The 18515-nt window shown below is 46.0% G+C and overlaps 1 protein-coding gene across 12 annotated transcripts in view; it reads left to right on the top strand.

Annotated features, from left to right (window-relative positions):
* Dtnb (dystrobrevin beta) overlaps nucleotides 1-18515 on the top strand; it is a 215318-nt gene that overhangs the window by 128468 nt on the left and 68335 nt on the right. For all 12 annotated transcript variants that reach the window (XM_028875041.2, XM_028875078.2, XM_028875037.2 and 9 more), the window contains exon 10: nucleotides 13026-13103. In XM_028875041.2, coding sequence (XP_028730874.1) covers nucleotides 13026-13103 — 78 coding nt within the window. The remainder of the gene's footprint in view (nucleotides 1-13025; nucleotides 13104-18515) is intronic.

The following is an 18515-nucleotide window of genomic DNA, read 5'->3' on the forward strand; positions in this document are numbered from 1 at the left end:
TAGCTTTTCCACGTCCCTTGCATTTCCATTGGAATCAGCCCACTGGGTTCTGCAGAAAAGGACACCTATGATGTTGATCAGAGATGCATTCCATCCATAGGTCAGTGCAGGGAGGGTTTTACAACTCATGGACAAGAGGCATCTTTCCATTTATTTAGATTGTCTTTAATTTATAGTTTTAGAGTTTATGCAAGTCTTACACTTTGGTGAAGTTTATCATGGGTATTTTTTTTTTTTAGTGCTATTGTGAATGAATTTGTTTTCTAAATTTCATTTTGATTCTTTACAATTGATGTTTTGTTCATTGATCTTGTGTCCTGCAGCTGTGCTGAGCTCAGTTCTAATAGTCCTTTTGTGTGAGTTTTGAGGGTTTTCTACATGTGAGATCACGTCATCTGAAAATAGAGCTAGTCTTACGTCTTCTCGATCTGGATCTCTTACTTCTTTTTCTTATCTAATTGTATGGTGCCGCTGTGTGGTTTTGTTTGTTTTTGTTTCAGAAAGGAGCTCCCTGTGTATCCCAGGCTGGTCTCAAACTCACGATCCTCTTGTCCTGAGTGCTGGAATTATAGTCGTGGAACCTTGTCTTCTGGGGGTGGCAAGGCATTATTGTCCTGAAATCAGAGCAACCGTGATTACTTCATGAGACCCTGGAAGGGTCGGGTCTGTTACATTGACGAGGAGAAGGAGGACGTCATCAGACCCTACCTGAGAGTCCAGCCACTCAGTCCATCTTGTTTCATGCAATCTGGCCCCAGCTGCACTTAATTTGGGGAATGCTAGAGTATGCTGGGATAGATAGGGCTTTTCGGGATGCAGTTTCAGAAAAATCACACATGCTTTTGTAAGTAATTCCCATAAGTTCATGTTCACCTGGACGTGTGTGAGATCCTCTCTTTGGTCTTTGATAACCTGTCTGGGGTGGGTAGGTGTTTCTCCAGGAGAAGTCACACCACATAGGTGTGACTTCACCACCAGAGTGGTCTGGCAGGTGTTTGGTGTATATGCAGAGTACTGCTGCATCCAGGGGTCCAGGGATTCTCCGAAAGTTTTATCTAGTCATCATGACTTCTCCCACTCTGGAATATTTGCCCTCTCAAACGGCCTGCCTGACACCCTTCTTGAGTCCCCTGTCTAGACATTTGTCTCGTTAAGATTCAGTTCAGGTGAACCTTTCACTAGTTGGCACTTTAGGGTTTCAGATAGGATGTTGTTTGAAGTTGGTTAGAATGTTAAGTAGAATCATAAAAAATTCAGGTAGGAAAGAGACTCGTTATTTCACAGATTTGTTGTGGTTGCTGTTGTTGTTTGAGACAGGGCCTCTTGTAGCCCAAGCTGACCTTTAAACCTCTGTGTAGCCAAGGATGTGTTCCATCCTGCCTAGCTGAACGGATATTTCTTGAGCTTCTACCATGTTCCAGTCGTGGTTTTAAGTAGGCAGTGTGAGTCAGATAATGGAGAAGTGAAACCTGCCCTCACAAGGTTGACAAGCTCCTGGGCCAGCAAGATGGCCCAGTAGATAAAAATGCCAGCTCCCAAGGCTGGCTAATGATCTGAGTTCAATCCTTGGGGCCCACACAGGGGAAGCTGAGGACCGACTCCTGCAAGTTACACCTTGACCTCATCCACGTGCCGTGGAAGTGCAAGGGTAGACACACTAAAACCACACAAATAAGTATAACGAGGTTTACAAACTCCGAGTGAAAGCACTTGATACATAAAACACTAGTTATATGCAGTTGCAAACGATAGTGAGTACTAAAAAAGAAAAATCTGGATGTTAGGAGAGAATACAGCAGGGACCGCTCATTTAGACCGTGCAGTTGGGAAGGGTCGTCATTTAGACCGTGCAGTTGGGAAGGGTTGTCAGGTTTTTTCCAGAGCAGTGGAACCTGCTATTCACCCGAAGCCTTCAGTGGAGTCGGGATGGACCGTCTTCCTGGAGTAGGAATGGAGTTAGGGACAGGTCCCGGAGGCAACCAGCCCCTCCACACAGAGCAGCTGGCCAGGCCCCAAGAGCTTCACTGTCCAGAGTCACTCTAGTTCCCACACTGGGAGAGAGCAGGCACAAAGCACAGGGTGGCCCTCCACCAGAAGGCCCCCCCGCCCCAGACAGTCAAATGTGGCTGACTCAGGACCGGCAGCACTCTGTGGGAGTTTGAAAATGGATCCAGTTCCCCCACACCACCCTTGGCCACCGCCCTCATTCTCCTGTGATACACTTCTGTTCTGAAGTCACGCTGTTTCGGGGGTGTTTTGTTAGGTGTTTTGTTTTTTGTTTCTTTCTGTCTCTCTCTCTCTGTGCCGCCGAGGGCTCCCCCCCCCGTGTGTGTGTGTGTGTGTGTGTGTGTGTGTGTGTGTGGTGTTGTTGTTGTTGTTGTTGTTTGTGGGGGAGAGGGTATTTTGGTTGGCCTGGAACTCACTATATATAGCTCCAGTTGGCATGGAACTGGTAATGAACCTCCTGCCTCTGCCTCCTGAATGGTGGGATTCCAGGTAAGAGTCACCAAGCTGGACTACATTTTCTTAAATAGGAAAGTTGGTGTTTCAGCAGAGGTGCTGGCACACACTTTTTTTTTTTTTTTTTTTTTTTTTTTGGTTTTTTCGAGACAGGGTTTCTCTGTGTAGCTTTGCACCTTTCCTGGAGCTCACTTGGTAGCCCAGGCTGGCCTTGAACTCACAGAGATCCACCTGCCTCTGCCTCCCGAGGGCTGGGATTAAAGGCGTGCGCCACCACCGCCCGGCTAGCACACACTTTTAATCCCAGCACTTGGGAGACAGAGGCAGGTAGATCTCCATGAGTTCAAGGCCAGTCTGGTTGAAATAGCAAGTTCCAGGCCAGCCAGAGCTACACAGTGAGGCTTTGTCTTAAGGGGGAAAAACTGATATTTCTGTAAAGTGATAACAAACTTCCTCTTAAGTGTAATAAAGGAAGAAGAGCTGCATCCTGCAAAGGTTTTTAAAGTAAAATGGTGTGTTTCTGTGTATTTGGGATCCGCACCACTTTCTCAGAATGAATGATACTGGGTGTGTTGGCCCGTTCCTGTTGTTCCAGCACCGAGGAGGCGGAAGTAAAATGCTTTCTAATAGTTTCAGACCAGCGTGGCCTGCAGAGTGAGACTCTGTCTCAGAATCAGATCCCACACACACAGGAAGTACTCTTGAGTGGTTCATTTGCTCATTGTTTCATTTCACAATTTGATCCTAGAGCAGTGGTTCTCAACATGTGGGTCATGACCCCTTTGGAGATGAACGACCCCTTTCACGGGGGGGGGGGGGGGGGGGGTAGGTGGGGGGTGGGTGTTGAATATCAGATATTTACATTACGGTTCATAACAGTAGCAAAGTTACAGTTACGAAGTAGCAACAAAATTTTATTTTCACCACAGCCTGAGGAACTATCTTAAAGGGTCTCAGCATTAGGAAGGTTGAGAACCACTGAGCTAGAGAAAGACAGCAAGGTTCCTCTTCATGTCTCTGGATGCAGTGTGTAAGAAAGGTATAAGAAATAGTAAGGGGTGGCGCACACCTTTAATCCCGTCACTCGGGAGGAAGATCTCTGTGAGTTTGAGACCAGCCTGGTCTACAGAGTGAGGTCCAAGCCAGCCAAAGCTACATGGTGAGAGCCTGTTTCAACACCCCCACCCCCCCACCCCACCTCCCACCCCCCACCCCCCCACCCCGACAAAGTTAGTGTGAGGCTTGTGAGCTGACTCAGCAGGTCAAGGCACTTGCTACTAAAACTGACTACCTGAGTGTAATCCCAGGGGCCTGCATGATAGAAGGAGAGAACTCTGGCAAACTGTTATCTGATATCTGCACACACACAGAATAAGAAATTAAATATAGTTTTTAAAAAATTAAGAATTAATATGCTAAACCTTTTCCTTCCTGAAAAAAAAAACTCATTAAATAAGATCTGTATCACAAGTGGTTATGTTGAACTACTAGAAATAGCAATTGAGGCATATTTACTCATTGATTGATTAACAAGTTAATTACAGTCTGTTTAGATTAGAAGTTGATTTGGAAATGATACATATCTTCTGTGGGTTAATCACTATGGATGACTGTTAAAATGTACTTCCTGGAAGTCAGAGAAACCTCACGAGTGGTAAATAAGTCATATAGTGTTTTTGCCATACTATAGTACTGCTGAAAACATTTTTTTTGAAGATCTATTTATTCTCGTGTGCATGGGTGTTTTTCCTGCATGTTTGTCTGTGTGAGGATGCCAGATCCCCTGGAACTTGAGTTACAGACAGTTGTGAGCTGCCCTGTCTGTGGGTGCTGGGAATAGAACCCGGGTCCTCTTGAAGAACAGCCAGTGCTGTTATCTGCTGAGCCATCTCCAGCCTCTAATATTTTATCCTTATGATTATCAAAGGATGCTTTAGCTTATTGTTGTTTTGCTTTGCTTTGCTTTGGTTTTAGTTCTTTGAGATAAGGTCTCTCTAGCATCGGCTGTCCTGCCTGGAACGTACTGTAACCCAGGCTGGCATTAGATTCACAATATTCCTCCATCACTACACATCCTCCTACACAACATTCAGCCTCTCAAAAGCTGAGATTAAAGGTACGAGCCACCTTGCCTAGTTTAGTTGATTGTTAAACTTCTTTGCTTTGGCAGGGCCTATTAGAGTAATAGGAGGCAGTTTGTAGCAAAACATCGCACTATTCAAAGAAGATAAGATGAGCCATGCTTACTGTAGCTATTGCCTACAGGCAGAGCATTCTGTGAGGAAATAATAGTCATAACAATGAGAAGAACTTGAGGCTCTGCTTGTGTTACTGTTCCACCAGAGCAACAGAATTCTCTTTACCATAATGATAAGCTGGTTTTCTTTCTAGACAATTTATTATTTCCACTTGTGAGATGAAGGAATAATAGGTTTATAAATTTTCGAGGATAAGGACCAAGTGGAAAGAAACAGATGTTGGGCTGGGGCTTGGGCTGCGGTCTCAGTGGGTAAAAGGCTTGCTGTGCAAGCGTAACAACCCGAGTTTGGGTCCCCCTTCACGCTAACGGGAACAAAGAGACCAGAAAGTCTATTAAAGATGCCCAAGTGCACGCTGACAGCTGACTGCCCAGGTGAAGAGTAGTGGTACTGTGAGCTTAATGTCTGTAACTAAAAACCGCGGGGGGCGGGAGGGGGGGGATTCACACACAAACACTGCAAGACTCTGACTTCCTACAGAGGGATTCGGTCTACAGGCCCTGGGGAAAAGGGCGTCCCTGACAGAACTGGGCTCTCACTCCTCCGGCAGGCTTCGGAGTCAGCCCCAAGCTTCTGTCTTTCATTTCCCCGCAGCGCCGGGTGCATTTTTGCTCCCGTGACAGAGATGCTCTGTGTTCGTGTCCTTGGTTAGGGAACCCCATCCGGACCGTCATAAATTCAGAAGGCCAAAGCATGGGCTGGAGGGATGGTTCAGCAGTCAAGAGTCCCTGCTGCTCTCGTAGAGGTTGGATTCCTAGCACTGAGATGGCGGCCCCCAGGCCTCTGTAACTCCAGTTCCAGGGGATCTGGTGGCCTCTCCTGCTCTCCATGGGCACTGCACGCAAGTGGTACATATGCATACATTGTAGGCAAACACTCATATGCATAAAATAAAGAACATCTTTAAAAAAAAAAGCAAGCTGTAACTCTCAGCAATGGTCATGTGCCCTTTGTTAAATTTTTGTTGGTTTTAAGTCCGCAATCTGGCAGATAACTGGCTCACTACATTTACTTAAGCTCTTATACTGAGATTAAGAATTTAGTTGAGCTTTGATGTTATGATTAGATTTTTAAGTCCTCCTCAATAAATCAGAGGCACTCTTTGAAGGAAGGGAGTCACTCTGTTTCATATAGTTTTCTTTGTGCCTGAGAGGAAGCTGAACTGGGAATGGTGTCTGTCACACACTTGTTTTGTAATTCCAACCCTCTGGAGGGTGGGCTGCTAGGATATGGGGTTCCAAGCCAGCCTGGGCTGCAGAGTAAGACCTGGTTCAAAGAAACAGAAAACAAACAAGCAAACAAAAGTGTTGCCTGGGGATAGGCACTTAGAATGCCACGGCCGCCGCCGCGGCTGCGTCATGATGATGTCATGGAGAGCCATACTCTGGGAGCATCACTGCTCTTGCCCCTTTGAAAAGGTTCCGGGAACTGTGAGCTGCTATTTTGTTCTGTTTTTACTGTGTCTGTGTATCTGAGCGCTTGTACATGCAGCTGCCCAAGGAGGCCCGAAGAGGGCATCGGATCCCCTGGAGTTGGAGCTGCAGGCTGTTGTGAGCGGCGTGATGTAGATGCTGGGAACTGAACTCCAGTCCTTTGTAAGAGGAGCAAGTACCCGTGATTGCCAAGTCCACTCTCCAGCCCCACATGATTGGTTTTAATTTAGCCACTGAAATACCAGCCTTAAGTCAACATGTTGCTTAAAGGCAGTAGAGGCACCAGGCCACCAGGATGGAGAATAGCGAGAGCCATGCTACCCTGGTCCGCAATCCTGAGTGTCTCACAATTTGGCTTTGTAACCTCAAACACCTAATAGCTCTAGACATGCATAGTGGCATACGCCTTTAATCCCAGCATTTGGGTGGCAGAGGGAGGTGGATCTCTGTGAGTTTGGAGCCAGCCTGGTCTACATAGAGTTTCAGGACAGCCAGGCTACAAATAGATATTTATCTCAAAATAGATAAATAAATAAAACATTACAGCTCTATATGCCTCCATTTTTAAATGTAAGGTTTAAATACGAATCCCTGGAAAATACCCCCACTGAGACTCGTACATGCTCAACACCCAGTAAGTATTGCTGCTGTTGTTGCTGTTGTTGTTAAAGACACACTGCCCTGCCGTCTCTGTCACTGAGTCACAGATTACATTAAACAGAGGGGAAATGGCAGACCATTTAAGTAGAGCAGAAGATGCCAGTTTCCAATACACGAATGGGGAAATCCTGCTCCAGCTGCAAATGTATCTACCAAATATAACATTCACCAAGAGTTTGACGTAAGCTAAATTCACACATTCTCTGCTCTCTACACTGCTCTGTGTTCACAACATGGTGCTGACTCACAACCAGCAAATCCTTACTGAGTACTATGCTTGGCACTTGAAAGATGATGATAAAAATACCACACACATTTCTTACAGTATAGGAGCGGAGATAATCCAGAATTAGCCATGACGTTTTCTTTACTTCCTTCCAAGGGGCGGTAGGGATGTGGGGAGGGTGTGAAACTGGAGATACTCAAACTATTTCACAGGTCTTCACTGCGAGTGTCAGAGTTCTCCACATAGACGCTCAGATAGATGCCCTCAACTGAGGATAGGGCTTTACGATCTTGCCCTATAGAAAGCTTCCCAGGTGGTTTCTGTGCACAACCACCCTGAAAAAAGAGGGGAGTAGTCAGCAAGTGTCATTATCCTTTTGAGACAGGACCCATGTATTCCAGGCTGAGTCCAACCCAAACTGGCTCTGTAGCCAAGGGTACCTTCTAAGTGCTGGGTTTACAAATTTGGACCACCACGCCCATTGCTTATTTGGTGTTTGCTTCAATCCATTATTGGGGATCAGACCCAGGGCTTTACGAATCCTGGGTGAGCAGTTCTACCAGATGGGATTTTACTCTGTAGCCCGGGCTGGCCTTAAACTTAATGGAGTGCATGCTAGCTTAAATTGGAGGTAATCTTGCCTCAGCCTCCCTAGTACTGGGGATATAGGCATGAGCCACCATATCCAGCTTACATTTATCTTTTAAAACCTGGGCAAGGTAGCCATACTTACAAATCTCATGTATGTGTGTGTGCTATGTGCATGACTGTGCCAATCAGATTCCCTAGAACTGGAGTTATTATGGACGATTGTGAGTTGCCATGTGGGTGCTGAGAATTGAACCCAGATCCTCTGTAAGAACAAGTGTTCTTACCCATTGAGCTATCTTTCCAGCCCCTGGTTACTATGAATTTAAGGCTAGCCTGGGCTACATGAGATCCTATCTCAAAAAATAAAACCCACCAAATTAAAACAATAATAAAAAATCAACTGTGATCACATCATTTTCCATGTTGGAAATACTTAATACAGGCTGAATGTGGTGCTGCACACCTGAAGTCCCAGCCTCAGGAGCCTGAGAAGAGTTTGAAGTTTGAGGTCAACCTGGGTGACGTAGGAGACCCTGTCTCAGACAGAAACAAACCACTGGGGGCTTATTATACGGACTCAGAATTGTTGAGCTAGTGAGAGACCAAGATTCCTCCTTGCCGTGACCCTCACCTGCCTTTCCCGTTACCCCCTGGTATCTTTGGATCTAATCAAATGTGTTGAACCCAGTATGCCCTGAATTATTTTATGCCTCATCTGTCTAGGGTGATGTGATGGTTTTCGTGTTCCTTGGAGGCCCTTCTCCCTGTCACTTCACCTCGACGCCTCGGGCAGGAGCACACTCTCATCTTCCCCCAGGGTCTGTTCGCTCCGCCTCACTCTGTCCTTGGCATTGGGACTGCACATCTGTCCCCATACATGTGTACTTAACTACTGAGATAGAGTCTTACCTTTTATGACTATGCACTCAGGAAATATGCCTCTTACCCTTTAAGAAATAAAAAGAGCAGCCCCGACTCCAAGGCAGAAGCAGCAGATCTCTGAGTTTCTGTGCGCTCAAGGCTAGCCTGGTCTACAGAGCAAGTTCTAGGACAGCCTGGTCGACATAGCGAGGTCCTGTCTCCAAGCAAACAAACAAAATGACAACCAGGCTCTGAAGAGATAGATGCTCAGTGGTTAAGAGCACCAGTTGCTCTTCTAAAGGACCTGGGTTTGGTTCCCAGCACCCACATGATGCCTCACAACCATCCCTAACTCTAGTTTCAGAGGATCCAATACCCTCTTCTGACCTCCTTAGGTACCAGGTACATGTGTCATGCACAGACAGTTATGCACACAAAAAATAAATGTTAAAAAGAAATAAGCCAGGTAGTGGTGGTGCATGCCTTTAATCCCAGCACTCTGGAGGCAGAGGCAGGTAGATCTCTGTGATTTCAAAGCTAGCCTGGTCTACAGAGTGTGTTCCAGGAAAGCCAAAGCTACAGAGAAACACTATATATATATTTTTTTTAAAGAAAGAAAGCAAGAAAGAAAAGAAAAGAAAAAGGCACTGGACAGTGTGGCCACAACTATAATAGATGTAGTTCAGTGATAGAGCACTTGCCTAATATACCCAGGATCCTGGGTTCCATCCAAACTTCCTAACATAAAGGATGCTGAGTCAGGATGACTGCAAGACTCTGTCTCAAACAAAAATCAAAAAGACTCACAGGGGTTGGGGAATTACTCACAGTGGGTAAGAACGCTTGCTGCACAAGCCCGAGGCCTGAGTTTGAACTCTCAGAACCTACATAAAAAGCCGTGTTGGTGGGGACACACGTTCCTGTAACCCCAGTGTTGTGAGGGTTGTGGGGGGACAGGAGGATCCACCCCAGGGGCTGCTTGCTGTCAGCCTAGTTCTAAGTTCAGTAAGAGACCTTGTCACCAGGGAATAAGGTGCAGCATGGTAGAGCAGGCCATCCAACATTACCCGGCATCTGCGTGTGTGCACGCTTGCACACATGTGTATATATACACCTCTGTGTCTCTTCTCCACCCCCACCTCCCCCACAGAGAGAAAGAGGGAGAGAGGGAGAGGGAGAGACGCCAGACATTTTTCCTGACTAGCAAATTATTTTCGTCTTCTGCCTACGTCACTGATCTGCTTCTATCTGTTCATTTGGGGGGTGGATATCTTACTGGCAAACAGGAAACTATTATTTTTTTTTATGGTATGTGTATGGCTGTTTTGCCTGTGTGTAGGTCTGTACACCACATGCCTGCCTGGTACCTGCAGAGGCCGAAAGAGGGTGTCAGGTCCTCTGGAGCTGGAGTTACAGGCAGTTGTAAGCCACCATGTGGGTGCTGAGAATTGAACCCAGGTCTTCTGGAAGAGCTCTTAACCACTGAGTCTTCTCTCCAGCCCCCAAGAGGCATTTCCTAAGAATGCTTCGGTGTCGTTGGCTTTCCCAGTGGCCCGCAGCTCTGGGGGTGATCCCGTTTTGAGGACCTTGTTGAGATTTGCAAGTTCCAATTTCATTGTTCGGTAAAGCCGAGTTGTCTCTTTAGTATATGGTAGATGTCTAGAAAGGATGTGGACTCGGGGGCAGGGTGTGAGGAGTTTCCAGAATATGATGTAATCAGGAGTATCTGGCTTCTCTTTGTGTGAAAAGGTAATAAATAGTTGGTTGTGATATCTGCCAAGAGATGTGAAGACTCTTCTGGCATCAGACCCAACACAATGCTACAGATCATGACATTTTGTCATATGTACTCATGTTCAAGAAATTAAATTTTTTTCGACTGTATTTATTTCCTCTGAGAGTGTCAACAAGAAAATGGATGCCGTGATATCTTTAAAATTGAAGTAAAGCAGATAACTACATTAGTTCTGAAAGCAACGTGAAATGTCATTATTTCAGAAGTGGATTGCTAGTAATAATACACCGAGAAGCAAAGCCTGCTCTGTCCCTGACCAGCACGTGTCTGGTGCCCTTAGAGTGCGGACTGCTGCTCTGACTTGGTTCCTCTATAGGGATCGTCTCCTTGTTTCAAGCAGGACAATTGATTTAAAAGACCCAGAGGCAAAAGTAGAAATTTAGGACTAGAAGTAAGCTAATCTATCCATTTTCTCCCTTCATTAGTCAACCTAAAGCGATTGATTAATTGATTATAACTCAGTGCAGCCATTAGCATTAACAAGCTTGCAGGTTTAGATGTTCGTCTGCAGACCGGACGGCAGGTGAATAGCTTAGAATTGAAATCTAGCCTGGGAAGGCATATTTCTCTCATCAAGCAGTGTCCAAGCCAAGCACTGTGACTCGGGCCTTTTATCAAAGCACTTGGGAAAGGTGAAGCAAGAAGCTAACCTGGACTATCCCCTGAGACCCTGCCCTAAAAAACAAAACAAAACAAAACACAAAGGCCTGACTATGCCCCAGATCTGCTTCTCGCATTCACTTTTCCATTTTGGATTTCCTCCATTAAATGGGAAATAATTGTTTAAAGGTGCCTTACTCAGAAATGGAATTAGTGTAAAGAAAGTTTGGAGGTGCATGGGTATGTAGAGAGAGGATTCTCTCTCTTCCTCTGGGCCCGCTGGCTCTCCCCAAACTAAGTCCCCAGAGCCTTTGCATGAAGGTACTGTGTGCAACCTGCAAAACAGTCAACTAGCTGTGCCCTCGACATCACGGGGCTGTGCTGATGTAGCTTCTTCAAAACATTCCGTGCAAGCCACTGTCTCGGAGGCGAGGAGGACCCAGCAACTACCTGAGTGTCTCCTACTGGAGCTTGGATGACTTTGTCGCCGGCGCCACCCCTGAAGGCAGCGGCACCCCTCTCCCCAAAAGCCACAAATGCCAGCAGTCCCTCAAAAAGGAATGAAGTCACGTGAGCCTGAGCCCCTCTCCCATCCACGAGAAAACGCTGACCGGCCTGATTCTGGGCAGGTCTCGTTCAGCTAACCACAGCTGCAGTGCGTTTGTGAGTGAGCCAGCATGGGGCGTCCAGAAGACTGTTTCACAGCACTCTTTCCCGTCCACTGGCTCTCGAATTCATCTCTCTCTTTCGTGGTGTTCCTGGAGCCTTGGATGAGGTGATACAGATGCCCGTCCAGGGGCCAGCACTCAGCAGTCACTCACTCTCAGGAGTAGTTCTTCCATCAGTTAGGAGTTTTTCCATTAACTGCTGCCCATTGCCCAAAGAAGCTGCTTGCTGGTCTCTGAGTGCAGATGTATTTAGAAGGCAGCTGACATCCATTTGGCAAAGCTACACTAATAGGTTCTCCACATGACCTGTGATCTCCCTAGCCGTGGGCTCTTGACCAGGTTCATATACCAGGCATGAGCAGAGTCTTATTTTTTATTTAGTATTTAAGAACCAAATACTTCGGAGTCTGGTGTGGTGGCACACATCTACCATCCCAGCACTTAGGAGGTAGGGGCAGGAGATCAGGAGGAGGTCAGAGTCATCCTAGGCAGTCCAGAAAGCTTGGATGCTGGCCTGGGCTACCTGACACCCTGTCTCAGAAAAAAAGAAATTTAAATGTTTTGATAAAACATTTGCAAATTGAATATAACAGAACAATGAGCTGTGAGTAACTGAATCTCAGAGGAAGTAGCAAGTGGACATTGTGACCTGTCCTTAAACCAGACGTGAATACTAGACGGGAGGCTCAATGGGTAAAAGACGCTATGCTCACACCCATACTACACATAGACATGTGTGTTCACGCGCACGCGCGCGCGCGCGCGCGCGCACACACACACACATAATTTTTAAAGGTGGAGAAAAAAAGCAGATTAAAATTAATTAAAAATAATGGCATGAGCTGACTTGGTGGCGTATGCCAGCCACTCAGGCTGCAGAGGTAGAAGGATTTCCATCTTGAGCCAGTCTGAGCTCAAGAACAAAAACAAGAACGAACAAAAAACTAAAAACAAGTCAGAATGGTACTATAGCTCAGTGATACAGCACTTGCCTAGGATATTCAAGGTGCTGGAGTCAATTCCCAGTATCCCGCCACCGCCCAAAGAATGGGCACAGTAGCAAGTGAGTGGATTTATATTCTTTTGTATGAAAACTATACAGCAGGAGCAAGCAGTTCCATCCCCAAATAAGCTTTTTTTTCCCCCCTTTTGTATGTGTTTTGGGGGTGAGGCGGTCTACTCACTGGTCCAGGCTGTCCTTAAATTCTAGGATACACCAATACACCCTGCTCCAAAGTAATGTCTTTATAATCTGTCACCTTCCCGGTTTGTCCCAGCTCCGGTGCTGGGGCCTTTGAGTGAGAACCCATCCTGCTGTATTTATGTAGGCCTGAAGAATCTATTTCTGAGCCCGCAGCCATCTGGCCCGGCATGTATCAGGAACCGTGGTAGCCAGTCCTTTGCCGACACTTCTCTTTTGTTTCCTCCAGCCCTGGTAATTACTAATGTGATGCAAATCTCTCTTTCTTTCAGCCCTCCTCGCCCCCTGACTAATATGAACGACACCGTGGTCAGCCACATGTCCTCTGGAGTGCCCACTCCCACCAAGAGGTAGGTCCGTCTTGTACCTGGAAGCTGGGGGCAGACCTGTGCCGCTGATGCCCTTGCCCTTTCAGAAGCGGGGCTTGGTCAGAGTGTCCCACTGGGCGGGAAGACTGGCGTTCCTACCCCCACTGACAGCCTCTTGATGTCATTTTCTGTCCTCACCCTCCCGCCACTTCTGACTCATGATTCAGCTGTTGACGTCCAGCTCTGGCGAGTGCAGAGCGGAGAGGCCACCGTGACAGGCAGCGAGTGTTGTCAGTCAGAGTGGGTTGGGCGGGTTCGAGATCTCTACCAACACTAAGCACAATTTACCAGTCATCAGTTTCGACAATTTTGTATTTGATTTCTTTTACTATCAAAGATCATTTCTGCATCTGATTACCGTCTATAAATTAAATTAATCTCCTATAAAGTACTCTTAAGTCATTCTGTGTTCATGGTTCATAAGCACTTAAGTTGAAAGGCCCAGGTCCTTCAGTGTTAGTTATACAAAGAATTTGCTGTAGGGTCCTTCAAGAAGAGAGAAGTCGATCAACTCCTTTCTCCTTTTTATTTAAATTTCTCTTGTTCAAAATTCTCCTAGGCAGACTTAAGAGAACTATACTGGATGACATGCTTTCTATTTGATTTAAGCTGTTCCATGACCAGAGCAATACAGAAACTCCCTCAAGGGCACAACCATTAAAGAATCCTTTCAACAGTCATCACTTGAAAAGGAGACGCAAAAAAAAAAAAAAAAAAAAAAAAAAAAAAAAAAAAAAAAAATCACAGACATCCCAGTTCACCCAGCATGACATCCCATCCTCCCTGGAAAAAACCAAAACCACTTAGTGCCATATGTGCTGAGCACTTTGGATTAATACCGCTATAGAAATGCGATCTTCCTAGTAATAATTTGACTCAGTATCTGATCCTGAAGGGCAGCCGTGGTTGTTCCCATTGGCTAAAGCTCCCCGAGCAGCATCTCTCAACCCTGCAGAAGAGAAGAATCCCCTGGGGCACTTGTTAAAAATACACATTTCTAAGACCGTGTCAGACTCAATGAATCAGAATCTCCGGGAACGGGACGGGGGGAGGCTGTGGGTTTAACAAGTTCTTCAGGTAGATTTTTGTCATCAGACCAATTTGGGGGAATAACCTTAGCGGGAAGCAGAGGGGCCAGCAGCAGGGCTACCCTAGAAAGAGAACTTAAAGGCTGAGGACGTCAGTGAGACAGCTCTGTCTGTGTGGAGCCCCAGGACCTGGACCAGGTAAGAGCACTTCCAGCAGGGCGACAGCCACGCGGTGTGAGTGGAGCCCAGCAGTCTGCGGTGCGGGGTGCTGGGGCACAGTCTTGTGAGCCGTGCCGCCTGAGTTTGGGTCCGGCTCTCGCCTGACTTTAGACATGTTTCAATTCTTTAATCTGTAGGGCCGGCGGTGACATTCGCCTTGTGGGGTTTATGTGGGATTTAATAAACTGCCTTTATTATTTTAGAGGTAATTGGAGTAAGAGACCCAGTGAGAAAGACAGAGACTAGGTTACAAATTGATGTCCCTGAGGACCCAGAGCAGCCGACTGCCTGTCCTCAACATTATATATAAATATGTATGTATATATAAAAAAGCTGTAACATTTAAACCCTGCACTCTCCATTGAGTATGTTCTCACTTCCAAACTAGAAGGCGGGGCAGGTTGTTGGAAGAATTCAGCTTGGAAATTTATTTAACTTTAGTAACATTGCTTGCTGAGTAGGGGTTAACTGCATCTCAGTTCTTCGCATGGTTTCTGAGTTTTGCACCCCTGCATCACTAGAGCACACAAAGGCTCCAAGTACCAGGATAAGATGCAGGGCACGCACTGACCACCGGTGAGTGCCGCTGCCAGGGGCCATCGCGAAGACAGCGTCTTTCTGACAGTGTTTGATTGATTGGAAAGATTGACAGAAGGGACCCTGGACCCACATTAACCACAGCCACTTTCACAGACAATCCTTAGGCTGCCAGTGTCAGTCCTAAGATTATCTCTGCCATTTTTTAAGAGCTGGTTCAGACAGCAGAATATATATTCCAGATTAAGACATATAAAGTCAGCATTTCAGCTGGCACCTTGGTCTGTGTGAAATTAGTCCTAGAGCAGATATTGCAGTGTATCCATGGCAACCAACGGGGGCTATGCAGCTTGGAGAAGCACAGCTCAAGAGAAGCCACTTGGGCACAAGATGCCCTACCCTGACACTGTACCGTTCGGATCCTGGGGGATTTCGTGTATGTCCAGCGGACATTGTGAGATGTCACAGGGATAGTAATAGTTCATACATGTGGCTTTTTGTGGCCCTAAGTAGCCAAGGACTCTAAATTGCAGGGAGCATGTTTACTTCTTCAAGGCTCAGCCCTTTTTATTCCCGCTCTTGAGTGTACTCAGACCTGTGTTTCCAGTCTGTGAAAGCCAAGTACCCAGCATGTCTTCCCATCATGAAGTCTGGTGCTCCTGAGGCAGGGATTCTCCAAGGGATGGTGCTACTCTCCAGAAATAAGCAGTTTCTTGTAGAACTCAGCACAAAGATCAGACCAGATCAGACAGGAAATGTGTACTGTAGAAGTAAAAAAAAAAAAAATAATTTTTAAGTAGGAAAATATTTTGGGCTGGAGAAATGACTCAGAGGTTAAAAGCACTGACTGCTCTTCCAGAGGACCTGAGTTCAATTCCCAGCACCTCATGGTGGCTCACAACCATCTATGGTGGGATCTGATGCTCTCTTTTGTAATGCAGGCATACATGCAGGCAGAACACTCAAATAAATAAATGTTTAAAAAAATAGAACATTTTAAGCAATTTGGCTTCTCTTTCCTTCCTTCCTTCCTTCCTTCCTTCCTTCCTTCCTTCCTTCCTTCCTTCCTTCCTTCCTTCCTTCCTTCCTTCCTTCCTATTAACCAATGTACTTTTTTGAGATTAAGTTTCATGTATCCCAGGCTGGCTTTAATTCACCTCTTGAGCACCTGCACTACCACAGCTTTGTGGTCCTGGAGAGCAGAACCAGGGCCTCATTCATGCCAGACAGGCGCTCTTCCCACAGAGCTATGACCTCATCTTCTACTTTCTCTAGTAGGCATTGCGGATATGAATGGCTTTGGCTAGAGTTGTCAAAATAATGCTTTATTAGCCAAAAATAAAAGATGTAGATGACTTTCTAAATGGGAAAGATTCTGGCTGTCTTGTGAGCAGCTACAAATTAATTATATTCCTGGAAGTTTCTACTCAAGGGGTTTGCTCTTTGTAATATCCCCAAGTCAGGGAGCTGGAGAGATGACTAACATCATCATGAGGACCAGGGCTCGGATCTCAGCACCCCCTTACAAGCCAGGTAGCCTGCACACACCTGTGACTCGAACCCTGAGGACTCAAGACAGAAGGCTCACTGGAGCTTGCTGTCTTCTAGGCTAGCTCAGAAACCCAAACTCCAGGTTCAGGGAAGAGACCATGCCTCAAAGGACCAGGAAGAGAGTGATGGAGAACTCCTGGGGCACTCTTCTGGCCTCTGCTCAAGCGAACACATGCACACACAGTTGCTCTTTTGGTTTGCTTGTCTTTTCCAGACAGGGTTTCTCTGTGTAGCCCTGGCTATCCTGGAACTCGCTCTGTGTAGCCCACGCTGGCCTTGAGCTCACAGAGATCCACCTGCCTCTGCCTCCCAAGTGCTGGGATTAAAGGCGTGCACCATCATCACCACCTGGCCACACTTCCTTTTATATGCGTACAAGACACATGTACACTTACATGCACACAGGCACACAATAAATTTTAAAAAAAACTCTATGGATATTTCTATAGCTAAAGAGAAATTTTATCTTTGTCTTCAACTAAATAGTTTCTTTCAATTTATTTTCTTTGTATTCATTAGAATGTCACATTCTGAAACAGTTTGAAAAACTGTGAAAACTTTAAATAAATAAATAAATAAATAAATAAATAAATAAATAAATAAAGCAAAACCAGAAGCAGTTTGATCCCCTCTTCCCTGTCCATTTTCTTCCCTGTTGTGGCCCAGCCTGCCTTTGCCTCAAGGCTCAGAACGTGGATTCAGCTGTGCACAGCTCTTGCCCTGAGACCCAGATAGCTTTGGAAAACAAAGTTAGTATTTTATTTCAAATCTCTTTTAAAGTTTCAGCTTTAATTGTTTGTGACTAATTCAGTGCTTACAGTTCTGTGGAAATTTCATGTAACTGTACAGTAACAAAAACTGTCAATATGAAACTTTTTGTTTTGTACATTTGTAACTTCTTATGTTTCCAGGTTTTTTTTTTTGTTGTTTTTTTTTTTTTTTTTTTTTTTTTTGGAAGCAGGTCTCACACTGTAGCCCTTGCTGACCTGGAACACACTTTAGCCCAGCTTAGCTTCACGCCTGAACATCGGTCTCTGCCTCCCAAGTGCTGGTAATACAGGCTTTACACCCACAACGTACAGGCCCAGCTAGAGAGGGAGGCTGGACTCTGCGTTGATCGCCGGCAGAGGCTCCTTCTCTCAGAGACATCAGCACTTTTCCTGTAGTTGGCAGACAGACACACATACCCCACCGGGACAGATACTCCCAGTATTCCTGGGGTGCTAGTGCACACCACAGCCAGGGCCCTCCAGGGACTATGCTTTTCTACGCTGTGATTTAAAAGTCCAGGAGAGGATTCCTGGGGCCTAGATTGTGTTCCTGCCTGTCGTGGGCATGTGGAATAGGCTATGTCCTTGAGAGCTGCATCATCAAAACAAGCATAGGGGCATTTCTCTCGCTCTCTCTTTAAATAATAAGGCCATGCTGTCAAGAAATGACAAGGTCCCGGGACAGGAAATGATGAAGCTATGTTCATATGTACACACATTGCACACACACCCACATACACACACACCTTCTCAGACCTGCTTCTGCTCCCACGATTTTCCTCCCGTAACGCAGCTCTCTGTATTACTATAGATGCTATCACGCCTTTCTTTCCTAGGCCCTTTCTGCCTCCTGTGGAAAGTGCCAGGTTGAGGATATCTAGGTTGAAGCCGTTGGTCCACATCAGATCTCAGTGTCTTGTTACTCTTCAGTCCTTGAAGCCGTGTACCAAATAATACACTCTTTTTTTTCTCTAAGTGATGCATTTAAATACTTGCACAGAGGTAAAGGTCTGCAAATAGACTGAGCATGGTGCTACATGCCTGTTATCTGAGCACTCAGGATGCAAAGGCAGGGGGATTGGAAGTTCAAGGCCAGTCTTGGCTACATGAATTTCAAGAAAAAAAAAAAAACCAAAATGAAACCCCCCAAAAGATCTGCAAATATGATGGTTGCCGATTAGAAAAGGAAGGAATGGAAGCCAGCAGATGACATGGTATAGTAAGTCACACCTGCCTGTAGTTCTTTCTGAAACACCACCAAAAACTACAGACCCAGATGCGGTGAAGCA

The sequence above is a fragment of the Peromyscus leucopus genome, chromosome 22 (assembly GCF_004664715.2).
Source record: "Peromyscus leucopus breed LL Stock chromosome 22, UCI_PerLeu_2.1, whole genome shotgun sequence".
NCBI classification, from domain to species: Eukaryota; Metazoa; Chordata; class Mammalia; order Rodentia; family Cricetidae; genus Peromyscus; species Peromyscus leucopus.